General features: G+C 45.4%; 1 protein-coding gene across 2 annotated transcripts in view; it reads left to right on the top strand.

Moving 5' to 3' along the window:
* The window catches only part of LOC119851220 (lymphocyte antigen 6E-like), a 62246-nt gene that overhangs the window by 11922 nt on the left and 36397 nt on the right, over nt 1-13927 (top strand). Inside the window, exons 2-3 of one of the 2 annotated variants that reach the window (XM_038390691.2) lie at nt 1209-1328; nt 2357-3267. The exons of the other annotated variant lie outside the window; for it this stretch is intronic. Of the exons in view, the coding sequence (XP_038246619.1) occupies nt 1209-1328; nt 2357-2562 (326 nt within the window). The 3' untranslated portion in view covers nt 2563-3267. Of the gene's footprint in view, nt 1-1208; nt 1329-2356; nt 3268-13927 lie in introns of those variants that run through there. 2 annotated transcript variants of the gene reach the window in all.

Consider the following 13927-nt stretch of genomic DNA (forward strand, 5'->3'; position numbering starts at 1 on the left):
GTTGCGGCAGTGCTGCAGCCAGACTAGGGTCGGCTGCCCCCGGGCTACTTCCGGACTCCCCCTCTTAGGTACCTGGGTCAGGGTGGTGTCCTCAGAGGGTTCCAGCACCATGGGTTCCTCTGGATAGCTGGCGATGAGTAGGCTTGGCAGCTCCTCCATGCACCTATCGGCATTAGGCATTGGCCGGTCTGGCCAGTCCTCGGATCGTCCGTGGATTGCCGGGGTCTCCCAAGCCAGAGCCAGGCCACAGGCGTATAGCCTCTCTGGCGGCTACGGCCCAAGTGAGCTCTGGGGTTGGGCTTTTATACTTCCTGTCCTGCGCCTTGACCTCTGGGGGTCGGGTGCAGGATCCACTGGCTCTGCCCACTTTGGTGTCCAGGGAGGTTCTTCTCTCTGTGGGCTGGTGGGGCACCGCACTGCCTCGCTATACAAGGGCATTTTGAATTCTTATACTGCCCTCCAAAGTGCTTGCAACCCCTCTCAGCTTGGCATCAAATGTAATAAGCATACTCTTCACTCCATTGCCCAAATCATTAATGAAAATATTGGACACTACTGAACCCTGTACTGGCCTCTGCGGGACCCCACAGGATTCACCTTCCCAGTTTGACACGGAACCACTGATAACAGTCTTTCAGTCAGCTGTGCACCCGCCTTATCGGAATTTAATTTAGAACACCTTTCTCTACTTTGCCTATGAGAATGTCATATAGGACTGGGTCAAAATCAAGCTATATCATGCCTACCGCTATCCCCCGATCCACTAGGCTAGTTGTCAAAGAAGGAAATTAAGTGGGTTTGGCATGATGATTTCTTGAGAAGTCCATGCTTATTTTTTCTTATAACCCTATTACCCTGTCTGTAACATTATGCCTTTGGAAAGGAAGATGCTGAGAAGTTATTTACAAATTGGTGTCACAGAGGGTGTTGGGGGAACTTTTCAGAGGCATAAATAGCAGTTGGATGCCCAGCTGCCATTTCTGCCTTTGAAAATTTCCTCCTCTGTGTTTTGGGTCCAATCCTGAAGTCCTTACTCAGTCGATACACAGGGAAACCTATCATTTGGCCTGAAATAGTGGCTGAGAACATCAGGATATGATCCACTTTGGTGCTCATTAGCAGCAGGCGACAGGGATGGGGACTGTAGACCAGGAACAAATAACATATTCCTGCAAGCCTCTAACACGGGCTGTGTTTTCCTTTTGCAGCTCACTCGCTGGTGTGCTTCACCTGTACGGATGCATCCTCCAACTGGGGTTGTCTGACATCAGCTGCATGTCCCAGTGATGCAAACTACTGTGTGACCACATATGTTGGTGCAGGAATTGGTAAGTTTGGGCATGTTCTGCCTATTGTCTTTCCATAGCTCTTTCCCAGTTGATATCCTGCTCCCGTTACAGATCACTGGGTTTTCCTTCCTCCTTTCGCTGGAAAGATGGGACATTGCTGATGTGTAATTGGGAATCACTCCTTGAAACTGAATGGCAGGAGAACTTTGCTGGGATGCGCTAACTGGGCAGGGGCCCCCATACTCACTACTGAGGTTTGCAGAGGAGTGAATGACTGAGAGGAGGGCAGTGCAGGCAATGTCAGGCTTCCTGTACATCAATATGGGGGCTCCATATCTACCCCTCCAGCATTGTCTGAAGTCATGAAATGAGGCTCTTTATAGCCCAGTCCTGAAGCTGCTCCCCAGCCATGCAATGCTTTAAGCACCAAACATCTGATGTGCTGGTGCAAGGTTCCACTACTGGCATCTGCACATGAGAGAATTAGCTCATTCCAATCCCAGTGCCTGGCTGGTTGTGCATGCACAAAAGGAGGCCGGGTTGAAACCTTTTGGGGAATATTGGTGTCTGCTTCTTAATGAGCTCTGCTGTGACCTAACTACTACCAGCTCTTTAAAGCTCTGGGGCTCAAGAGCAAGAGAAAGGACTCAGTCAATTCTGTGCTGCATGGGCAGCCCCACAGCCCCCACTGAACTCCCAAAGCCCTGTCCCAGCATGTAATGGGCAGTGTGACAATCTGGAATGGATTCTCAGGGTTCTTTGGCTGTCCCCATGTCCTGGCCAGGAATCTGAAGGGGATGTTCCCAGATTGTTACATACGGGTCTGTAACTGCTAGGAAGAGACTAGTGCTGCTTTTATGGTATATAATAGCAGTAGTGACCTCTAATGGCTGGGCATTCACTGGCAGAGATAAGGCTGTGAGGCCATTAACTGCTGAGAAATGGCCTCCTCATCTCAGGATTGCGTAGTTACATCGGTACAATTATCTCGTTTGCAGAGCTAAGGAGCTCCTGTCCGAACTCTGGGAAACATTTTAATCTTGAGTCTCTTTCTTTTTCCGGTTCAGGCGGACATTCCAGGCAGAGCATCTCCAAGGGGTGTTCTTCAGTTTGCCCCAGCGGTGGGATAAACATAGGGATAGCAGCCGCCTCTGTTTCCTGCTGCAGTTCATTCTTGTGCAACACCAGTGGGGCCAGCAGTGTGAAAGTCAGCTACTCGGTGCTGGCCATGGCGATCTTGGCCAGCTTCGTCTATATCAGGGCTGGACTGTGATCGGATCAGGAAAAAAGAACTTGACGCCCTGATGAACCTGCTCAGGCTTCTCCAATGAGACACCAAACCCCCCTCTGTGCAAAGCTATACTGGGGTTACCAATGGTGCCCTTTCTTCCAAACTCTCTCTCAGATCCCATTAGACAATACCTGCCCTCTTGCCATTCACAAGGAAATCCTGCTGCTGTCACTAGGTGCCCCTCTGTGCCTCTCAGCAGATCTGGATTGCTGCTCCCATGGGTTTGGGTGTAGGAGGCCTGGGAAGCTCAAATGAACAGTGCTGCCCCACTGGGGAGATGCCCGCTTGCACTCCTGACCGATCAGGAAATACTAGATAATGTTGGCAGGGTTTCTGCTTTTATACCCGTAGTCCCAGTTGATGGGGCTGATTAAAAAAAAAAAGTCAGGGCTAACCAGGAAATGTTTATCCCAAACCACCTCCAAAGCGGAATACTTAAACACCCCTGCCTCTTGCTACCGCAGAGACATTTCCCATCCACGTCACGCTCGGGATCAGTGCCAGACTGACTGCTGGGAAGGCATGATCCAAAAAGAAACCTCAGACACATTCACCCCTGGTTGGATTCTGGTTTTTCACATTGTTTTCTTTATTCTGCTCCTTGGCTGACTTTTCTTATGTAAAATGAATGCAGTGTTCGCACCGTGAGCATCACACCTGAATAAACACGTTCCCGTTCTTGCCTGAGCCCAGATGTATTGTGTGTCTCTTTGCTTGCTGGAAAAACGGGGGGTGTGAGGTGCCCTTAGCCGAAAGATCTACTCATGGGTGCGGCACAACTGCTCCTTGGGACAGCGGCTCTGTGGTTCTCATCAGCGCCCTCTCTCTTGTCACTTTTCATCCTAACACAGACCTTTACTTCCCATGCCTGCCGCCATCCCCCCTATGGTATGGGCCCTCATGAACGAACATGTGTTCTTCCCAGCTGTGGTGGCTGTAACTTGTCCCAAAGACCAGATGCTGCCTTGTATTGTTTCATTCCCTAAAAGCCCTTTCGGATTCAGTCCGTATGACTGAGGCTGGACAGGATGAAGCGTGAGTGTCTGGTCAATCATAGACGTGCCATATGGGACAGGAGCAAACACTATGGGAGCAAAACCGCTGCGGGGTCAGTCTGTAGGTTAGATATTAGCGTCTCTGATTCCTGCCTTCCATCGTCAGTGAGTGATGACGGAAAAGCCTGTGTCTATATTTAAAAACAGCCTTCATGAGCAAGCTACTTTAACCCCTTGTCGTCATTCCAGAGCACCCCCGTGCAGCCAGGTGTGGTGTTGCAGGTGAGCCCTTACTTTGTTTTCCCCTCACCCAGGGTAGTGGCAAGTCCAAACAGCCGTTAAATGCTAAACAGCACCTCCTAATGGAGGGTGTTATTTATTAACAGAAAAGCCCAGGGAGAACATCAACAAAACTTTCACCCCAACATCCTGGCGGGAGACTGGGTTATCTTAGTCCATATCCCCAACCTGATTCCTATGTTCTCCTCTTCCCTTGGTGCCAGTCTCCGTCCTCGGGTTGTGCCTCTTGCCTCTGCTGGAGGAACGTCCTTCTCTGGAGCCAGTGGGTCGGAGAAATCCGTCCATTGTGACCCTTCTCCAGGTAAAGCAGGTGATCCATGCGAGGCTGGGCTTCCAGCCGATGTCTGGGTGACCACTGGCTGAGACCAGGTCCTTTTGGGTGCCTGCAGACTGCCGCCCTCTATCTAGGAGGTGCCTGTCTCCATTAGCGCCTTTGAGAGGCTTGCTGTCCCGATGGGTTCCCCAGAGAGCCCTCCTCAGCCCTCTGGCTCAGGTTTCTCCTGTGAGCTGCCCTCCCGTCTCCCTTTGGAGCTGCCCTCTAACTAAGCCTGGGTAACCTTTATTAATTAACCACCTCAGGCAGCCAGTCACCCCCCTCATGGGGCCTTCATCAGGCAGTCGGGGCAGACTGGGCCCTGGTTCCCCATAAAGAGCAGCTAACCCCATGACACCCCTTGAGCCAATTCCCCTTGCATCTAACAATGCAGTGGACCTGATCCTTCCTTGAATAAGTCAGGGTCTTCAGGATCAGGCCCTGGTTAGGAAAGGAACAAAGAAGGGATAAGTGGAGGCCAGTGTCAGGCAGTTTGTGCAGGGTGGCCACTGAGGACCCCCAGAATACAGGACATCCCCTTGGCTGCATGGGTCCATCCCCACCGGTGTGACCCAGTCCCTGCTTCTGTGACCTCACATGCACAGGGCATGCAAGGTCATGCTGAATGGAGGATGCCTTTTTGCAGGGTGCGCCACCCCGCCTTCATTGATGTAACTTTGCATGCACGGTGCATGCAAGGTCATGTCACATGAAAGATGCCATTTTGCAGAGTGACACAGGTGTGACCTCGCAAATGTGGTGTCTCTGAGGTCATGCTGGTGGGGACATAGATTCATAGATACTAAAGTCAGAAGGGACCATTTTGATCATCTAGTCCGACCTCCTGCACAACGCAGGCCACAGAATCTCACCCACCCACTCCTATGAAAAACCTCACCTATGTCTGAGCTATTGAAGTCCTCAAATCATGGTTTAAAGACTTCAAGGAGCAGAGAATCCTCCAGCAAGTGACCCGTGCCCCATGATACAGAGGAAAGCGAAAAACCTCCAGGGCCTCTTCCAATCTGCCCTGGAGGAAAATTCCTTCCCGACCTCAAATATGGCGATCAGCTAAACCCTGAGCATATGGACAAGATTCACCAGCCAGATACTACAGAAAATTCTTTCCTGGGTAACTCAGATCCCACCCATCTAATATCCCATCTCAGGGGATTAGGCCTATTTACCCTGAATATTTAAAGATCAATTAATTACCAAAATCACATTATCCCATCATACCATCTCCTCCATAAACTAATCGAGTAGAATCTTAAAGCCAGATAGATCTTTTGCCCTCACTGCTTCCCTTGGAAGGCTATTCCAAAACTTCATTCCTCTGATGGTTAGAAACCTTCGTCTAATTTCAAGTCTAAACATGCTGGTGGCCAGTTTATACTCAGTTGTTCTTGTGTCCACATTGGTGCTGAGTTTAAATAATTCCTCTCCCTCTCCGGTATTTGTCCCTCTGATATATTTATAGAGGGCAATCATATCTCCTCTCAACCTTCTTTAAGCAAGCTCCTGGAGTCTCCTTTCATAGGACAAGTTTTCCATTCCTCGGATCATCCTAGTAGCCCTTCTCTGTATCTGCTCCAGTTTGAATTCATCCTTCTTAAATATGGGAGACCAGAACTGCACACAGTATTCTAGGTGAGGTCTCACCAGTGGCTTGTATAATGGTACTAAAAACCTCCTTATCCCTACTGGAAATGCCTCTCCTGATGCATCCCAAAACCGCATTAGCTTTTTTCACAGCCATATCACATTGGCAGCTCAGAGTCATCCTATGATCAACCAATACTCCAAGGTCCTTCTCCTCTTCCGTTACTTCTAATTGATGCGTCCCCAGCTTATAACTAAAATTCTTGTTATTAATCCCTAAATGCATAACCTTACACTTCTCACTATTAAATTTCATCCTATTACTATTATTCCAGTTTACAAGGTCATCCAGACCCTCCTGTATAATATCCCGATCCTTCTCTGAACTGGCAATACCTCCCAGCTTTGTATCATCTGCAAACTTTATTAACACACTCCCACTTTTTGTGCCGAGGTCAGTACTAAAAAGATTAAATAAAATTGGTTCCAAAACTGATCCCTGAGGAACTCCACTGGTAACCTCCCTCCAGCCTGACAGTTCGCCTTTCAGTAGGACCCGTTGTAGTCTCCCCTTTAACCAATTCCTTATCCATTTTTCGATGTTCATATTGATCCCCATCTTTTCCAATTTAACTAATAATTCCCCATGTGGCATGGTATCAAACGCCTTACTGAAATCTAGATAAATTAGATCCACTGTGTTTCCTTTGTCTAAAAAATCCGTTACTTTCTCAAAGAACGAGATCAGGTTGGTTTGGCACAGTCTACCTTTTGTAAAACCATGTTGTATTTTGTCCCATTTACCATTGACTTCAATGTCCTTAACTATTTTCTCCTTCAAAATTTTTTCCAGGACCTTGCATACTACAGATGTCAAACTAACAGGCCTGTAGTTACCCGGATCACTTTTTTTTCCTTTCTTAAAAATAGGAACTATATTAGCAATTCTCCAATCATATGGTATAACTCCAGAGTTTACAGATTCATTAAAAATTCTTGCTAATGGGCTTGCAATTTCAGGTGCCAATTCCTTTAATATTCTTGGATGAAGATTATCTGGGCCCTCCGATTTAGTCCCATTAAACTGTTTGAGTTCCTCTTCTACCTCAGATATGGTAATATCTACCTCCATATCCTCATTCCCATTTGTCATGCTACCTTTATCCCTAAGATCCTCTTTAGCCTTATTAAAGACTGAGGCAAAGTATTTGTTTAGATATTGGGCCAGGCCTAGATTATCTTTAACCTCTACTCCATCCTCAGTGTTTAGCAGCCCCACTTCTTCTTTCTTAGTTTTCACCTTATTTATATGGCTATAGAACCTTTTACTATTGGTTTTAATTCCTTTTGTAAGCTCCAATTCTACTTGACTTTTAGCCTGTCTCACTTTATCCCTACATGTTCTGACCTCAATAAGGTAGCTTTCCTTGCTGATCTCTCCCATTTTCCACTCCCTGTATGCTTTCTGCTTCTTCTTAATCACCGCTCTGAAATGCTTGCTCATCCAGCTTGGTCTACAACTCCTGCCTATGAATTTTTTCCCCTTTCTTGGGATACAGGCTTCCGATGGCTTCTGCAGCTTTGATTTAAAGTAATCCCAAGCCTCCTCTACCTTTAGATCCATAAGCTCTTCAGTCCAATCCACTTCCCTAACTAATTTCCTTAATTTTTGAAAGTCAGCCCTTTTGAAATCAAAAATCCTAGTTGCAGATTTATTTTTGTTAATCCTTCAGTTCAGTTTGAACTGAATTAGCTCATGATCACTTGAATCAAGATTATCCCCCACAACCATTTCTTCTATGAGGTCCTCACTACTCATCAATACCAAATCTAAAATGGCATCCCCTCTAGTCAGTTCAGCAACTACTTGATGAAGGAATCCATCAGCTATCGCATCTAAGAAAATCTGAGCCCTATTATTATTACTAGCACTGGTCCTCCAGTCTATATCTGGGAAGTTAAAGTCTCCCATGATCATGCAGTTTCCATTAGTATTTACTTTATTAAAAACATTAAAAAGGGCTCTATCCATATCCAAATTAGATCCAGGCAGTCTATAGCACACCCCAAGCACTATCGTAGTGGAGGCTCTACTAGTTTTCTTTCCCAATGTAATTTTTGCCCACACGGACTCTGTCTTATCCATTGCATCGCTTCTTATTTCTTTACATTCTACCTCATCATTGATATACAATGCTACTCCACCCCCTTTACCTTTGTTTCTGTCTTTCCTAAACAGCACATACCCTTAAATACCTGTAGTTCAGTCATGACTACTATTCCATGTTTCTGTTATCCCTATAATATCTGGTTTCACTTCCTGCACCAGTAGCTCTAGTTCCTCCATTTTATTACCTAGGCTCCTTGCATTGGTGTACAAACTTAATTTTTGCTGTTTGGCCTTGTTCACATTCTGTACCTGATTAGGCACAGTCATTCTACAGCCAGTATGATCTATTAGACTGGTATCCACACTGCCCTTCCTCCTTATGTCCATTCTCCTACCCACGGCTGTATCCTTTCTTACTTCATCTTCTTCCCTCTCAATGCTAAAATCTGGCGTGGAGATTACCTGGACATCTCCCAACCATCTCCCCCAGATTCCTAGTTTAAAGCTCTCTTAATCAGTTGTGCCAGCCTCCATCCTAGAAGTCTATTTCCTTCCCTACTCAGATGAAGTCCATCTCGAGAGAACCGTCCTCTGTCTGTGAATGCCTCCCAGTGGCATACATCCCAAAGCCCTCCTTATAGCACCACTGCCTAAGCCATCTGTTAACAGTCATAACCTTGTCACACCTTTGTTGCCCTTCTCTAGGAACAGGCAGAATCCCACTGAAGATCACCTGAGCCTTGATTTCCTTAAGCGTCTTCCCCAGCCTAGCATAGTCTCCCTTAATACTTTCCAGCGAGAATCTAGCCATAACATTTGTTCCCACATGAAGGATAATTAGGGGATTCTTTTCCGCTCCCTTTAGGATCCTTTTCAACCTCAGGTCTACATCCCGTATCTTAGCACCTGGAAAACAGCACACCTTTCTATTCTCTGGATCAGCTCTAGTTACAGGCCTGTCTATTCTTCTCAATAAAGAGTCCCCGATCACATAGACCTGTGTTTTCCTAGTGACGGTGCTATTCTCCAATCTCTCCCCTGTTCCCTCTGGCTGCAAGTTCTTTCCATTCCTATTTCTCTTATAATCCTCTTCAACCCATCGTGTATCCTCCTGGGGCTCATATTTGGTGTAGTCTCCATTGACTCTTCCCCTTTTCCTATAGGACTAGCCTCTTTTCTCTTCTTTCTTGCCCTTCCACCTTCAGCAACTGCCTGCTGATCCCCTTCTTCATTTTCCAACTCTGCAAACCTGTTCCTAAGCTCTATTTCTCCTTCACTAGTCCGTCTTTTCCTCTGCCTGGTTCTTTTAGTCACATGCTTCCACTGACCACTTTCCTCACCCAGTCTCCCCTCAAAATTTCCCAGCCCTGCTTCCATCTATAAGTCTGAGCTTTTCCCTTCAGATATCTCATGTCTTTGCTCCATCATCTGCTCAAACCCTTTCCTAAACTCAACCAGACTTTCCACCTGCCTCTCCAAACCTCGGATCTTCTCCTCCATCAGCTCTATCAGACGGCATTTCATGCAGAAAAAACTCTTACCGGTTCCCCCCTCCAGGATCATGTACATACCACAGCTTCCACATCCAGTCATCCTCAATGTGTCTTCCATTACATGAGTCACTCCCACTGCTGCCTCTGTATATGTCACAGCCTTCCCTCCTAAATCCTGTTAATCTGGGAAACACAAACCACACCAAAGCACCACCACCCACAGCAAAAACAAACCCCAAACAAGCACCACAATACAAACTCCCCTTGCAAACTCCCACTCAAACTCCCCTGTTTACAGCTCTGTTTGCTAGCTCCTGTGCCACTGCAGCTGGGACAGAACAGCACACTCTGCAAACTGCCTCTTCAGTGCATCCATGATGAATCTGGACAAAAAGGACATGGGGTTTTATATCAGTACTAGAGAGGGAAAAACTTTACAGAAACAAGACTGACCAGCTTCAAACTGGCTGAATGGCTTGACTTGGTTTCTGTTAAATGTAGTATAAATGAATTTCCTGAGTTTCTAATATTTGGGTTTTTTTTTTTATAACTACAGAATTGTAGCAATAGTTTTTAACCCTTACGAAACTGATATGCACTTTCAACCTTTACTGCAGCTTAATGAAGATATCTGCATAGAAATTCTAACTCACCCTTGGCTTTCCTGACGGCTCAGAAACAATGGAAGAAGGCAGAGGATCTTCCAGGGCGAAGGCTCAGATGGGAGGAGTATAGATAATTTTGTGGTTAAATCACTGGCTTGGGGATTCAGAAGATCTGGGTTCAACTCCTGGCTCTGCCCCAGACTCCCTGTGTGACCCTGGGCAAGTCATTTCACCTCTCTGTGCCTCAGTTTCCCCATACAGATGATGATACTGGTTGAGCAAAGGCCTTTTCTCTAAGTTGTTCAAGGTAACGCAAGTCCAGCTCACCCGGTTATGTAAAATTGTTTAGGAAAGCCTGTACAAATTGAATTGTTTTGAGTTCATTACATGGAAGAAGTGGGATGGGTGGACTGGAAAGAGTGAACGTCACCTTCAAGTGTGCCACCCCACCATCTCCTGTTGCTCCAGGACCCACCAAGACACTGTTGGACCTTCGTCATCCTGATCCTGAATGGCCTCCTGATCAGACTGAGCCAGAGAGCCTTCAGTATCTCCACCAGCTTCAGCTAATTCCCGAACAATACCAGGGACATGAGACTCAAGCTCCTGCTGTCCTCCAGGGTTAGTTTCCTGTCTCTCCTTCTCTCTTCTGTTTTCTATTCCATGCTTTTTGCCTGCTGGCTGAGCTGGCCAAATCTATGCCAACTTTTGCAATATTACTGCGAGCCTGTGACCATTAAGACAAGCGGAAAGCAATGCAACCCTGCCCTCCCAACCAAATATCAGATTCTGATAGCACCAGTAGCTCCAAAACAACTACACTAACTGTTACTCTTTTCCCCAAGAAGAACAGCTATCACTGCCCCAAACGACTGCCAAGAAGAAGCCTCTCTCTGTATAAAAGGCTCCATATAGCTCAAGGAAAAGGGAATAAGGGGTATTGGTTGTTCCCAGTACTGCAAACCCCAAATGCTCAAAAATCATAAGTCAGGCTCATCAAAAAACATGAGACTGGCTTTAAAATCATGAGATTATGTAAACATACCAGATTTGAGGTTCTTTTTATTTGTCTTCCACTTTTGGAGCCTTTAGGGTGCAATGGGGTCACGTTTTGAAACTTTCTCCACAGCCACTAGGGCTAGAAACTTGCCTTTTCTTTAAGAATGTAGGCTGAAATCATTACATATCCACCTGAGTCCAGGAGCTCGGACTTTGAGGAAAACAATTATTATCATGAGACTCATGAGAGTTGGCAACGCTGAGTTTCATAGAGTCCAAGGCCAGAAAGGGACCATTGTGATCATCTAATCTAACAAAAAACAGAGAAGTTCCTTGAAAAAATTCCTAAGGATTATCCTTTAGAAAAACATCCAATCTTGATTTAAAAATGGCCAGGGATGGAGAATCCAATATGACCCTTGGTACGTTGTCCCAATGGTTAATTCTCTACACTCTTAAATATTTACACCTTATCTCCAACACAATGAAAGCCTTTACATGTAACACTTTATATCTCAAATGCTTTAACAGTCCCTCACCACCATTTTTTTCTGTCTTTAATAAAAGGTTGAATATATGTGAATGATGGTTGTTACAATCACAGTCAGCGGTGGTAGCTTGATGTGGACCTTCCAATGGTGCAATTTAAAAAACTGGCTTTAAGTAACTTGCCAAGAGTCACCCAGGAAATCTGTGGTGGAGAAGACAATCAAATGATGGTCTCCGAAGTTCCAGACCAGCACTAGCCATTGGCTCACACCAAAGACTTTATGTGCCTAGCTGAAGAGGAAGGACTGAGGAGGTAGCATCAACAAATAAAGCATAATTCAGAGGGAAGGCCCTAGGGACTAGACATGAAGATCAGTTATCTGACTACTCTCTTGCCCTGTGTAGAGGACTTTGGCTACTAGTCATATTGCTTATCACCTCTCTTAAATACAGGAAAGGGAGGCTAGTTGCAACCTTTCCATTCTAACTGCTCTAGTAAATGACTGCTTGTCTATTAATAGTGTGTGTGTGCCCCTATATGGGTTGTATTTTTTCTTAACACCCCAGGTTCTGGAATCATGAGATCATGTGAGAACTTCAGATTTCATTCATTTATTTTTTTAAATATTTTTAATCCAACCTCGAGAGGGGCCCTATACTAAATTGAGGGAAGAAATAAGAAACTGTCCAGGAGAGCCTAAGCCAGAAAAGTCTGTAGCCATGATAGAATAGAGATCAACCATTAAGAATGCAGCAGGGGAGATACAGTCAGAGCAGACACAAATAATTCCTGCGAGTTCTTCAGACTTAGAGTTGATGGTAAAGTCATTAGGCCCAGTGAATATGAAAAGTTTAGCTACATGGCTGGTACAGTGGGCAGAATTAGGAGGAACACAGAATTTAAATATGAATGAATCTTAGAGGTTAATCAGGGCAGCTACCACTCGAGAGATTAGACAGGCAGTAGATTGACTGAAAAATGCTTTGGACCGGCAGCCAGAAGCACACCATCTGATACCACGATTTATTATGTTGTAGGGAAAAGAGAGAGGTCAAAGACCCATGAAGGTGTTATCCAGTGCAGATTACATGAAGCCTGGAGATTCACCCAGGAATTACCTGTTAAGAAGAATAACTGGAGAAATAAAACCGGTGACTAATCCCAGAGCGGAGATCGCCAGACGTGTCACAGTTGATTCTTTGATGGCAGTTAATTTGAATCAGAGGGAATTTTGGAATGATGTGTTTGAAGGACTGGACAGAAATTTATGAGCGATGTCTACTAATCTGGAGAACCAAGCAGCCCAGGATGAGGGGTTCACTGTTATGGATGCACTGAAGCACAGGATAGTATCCAACAAATGATGAAAGGGGGAAACCAGGTAGAAGGATTGAAATCTAGAGTACCTTTTGTTGAAGCAATAACATATTCAAATGAGAGTGCTTATAGATCAGGATACTGTGAGAGAGGAAGAGACCGTGGTAGAGGACAAAACACCCCACCCCAAGGAGGTAGGGTGTGGAATTATCAAAATGAGCCCTAGAAGTGAGTAGATATGATTCGGAATATCGCTTGGAGGTATTTGAAATTGAGGGGAGTAGACATGGAGACATGGGATGGGAGACGTACTGATGAATTGATCAAAGAAATGCAAAGGATGGAAGAAGAAATGTTTAAGGAGCAGAAAAAGGTTGCAGCTCTGCAAGCTGAGGGTTCAGAGAAACCTGCTCTATAGGGAAGCCCTGATGACCAGTCACTCCCACTGGAAATACGTCCTCCGGAGTGGGAGATGGTAACTAGATTAAGATGGGATTCAAACGGGAGGCCTAGGACAACTGTCATTGTCAGATAATGGACCCAAAGATGCCCCATTGGATAGGAAATCTATCTATGATTGGTTGAAAAAACACCAAGGAAAATTAAGAGTAAGACATATTAAAGGTCATCAAAAGCGAGAAGGGAATGACAAATATTGGAATGATAAAGCAGATGCTTTAGCTAAATTAGCAGCAAAGGAACCTTTGGGAGTTATGGTAGTTACTAGAGCTCAAGCCATAAAACAGGAGGTTAAACCTGAGGAAAGGTGTGGAAACTGGAATATGCAAGGTGGATATGTGGTGCATAAGAAAACAGAAGAAGTGGGTACCTGACAAACTTCAAAGAGAAGAGATTATTACACTGTGTCACTCTATGGCCGACTAAGAAATAGAGAATACTCTCTTTAAGGTAAAACAAATTGGAATATGGTCTAAGTTGCGAGAGGACATAGAAAACTTTGTTAAAAACTGCATAAGGTGTGCAGCAGATGGGAATAGATCACCAAAGAATTGTGGAGCCATGGACTAGAATACAGGTTGATTACATTGATAAATTGCCTAAGACCCAAAGGGGGAATCAGTATTTATTAGTGCTAGTAGATTCCTTTTCTGGATGCTTGGAG

This window comes from Dermochelys coriacea, chromosome 2 (genome assembly GCF_009764565.3).
Source record: "Dermochelys coriacea isolate rDerCor1 chromosome 2, rDerCor1.pri.v4, whole genome shotgun sequence".
NCBI lineage: Eukaryota > Metazoa > Chordata > Testudines > Dermochelyidae > Dermochelys > Dermochelys coriacea.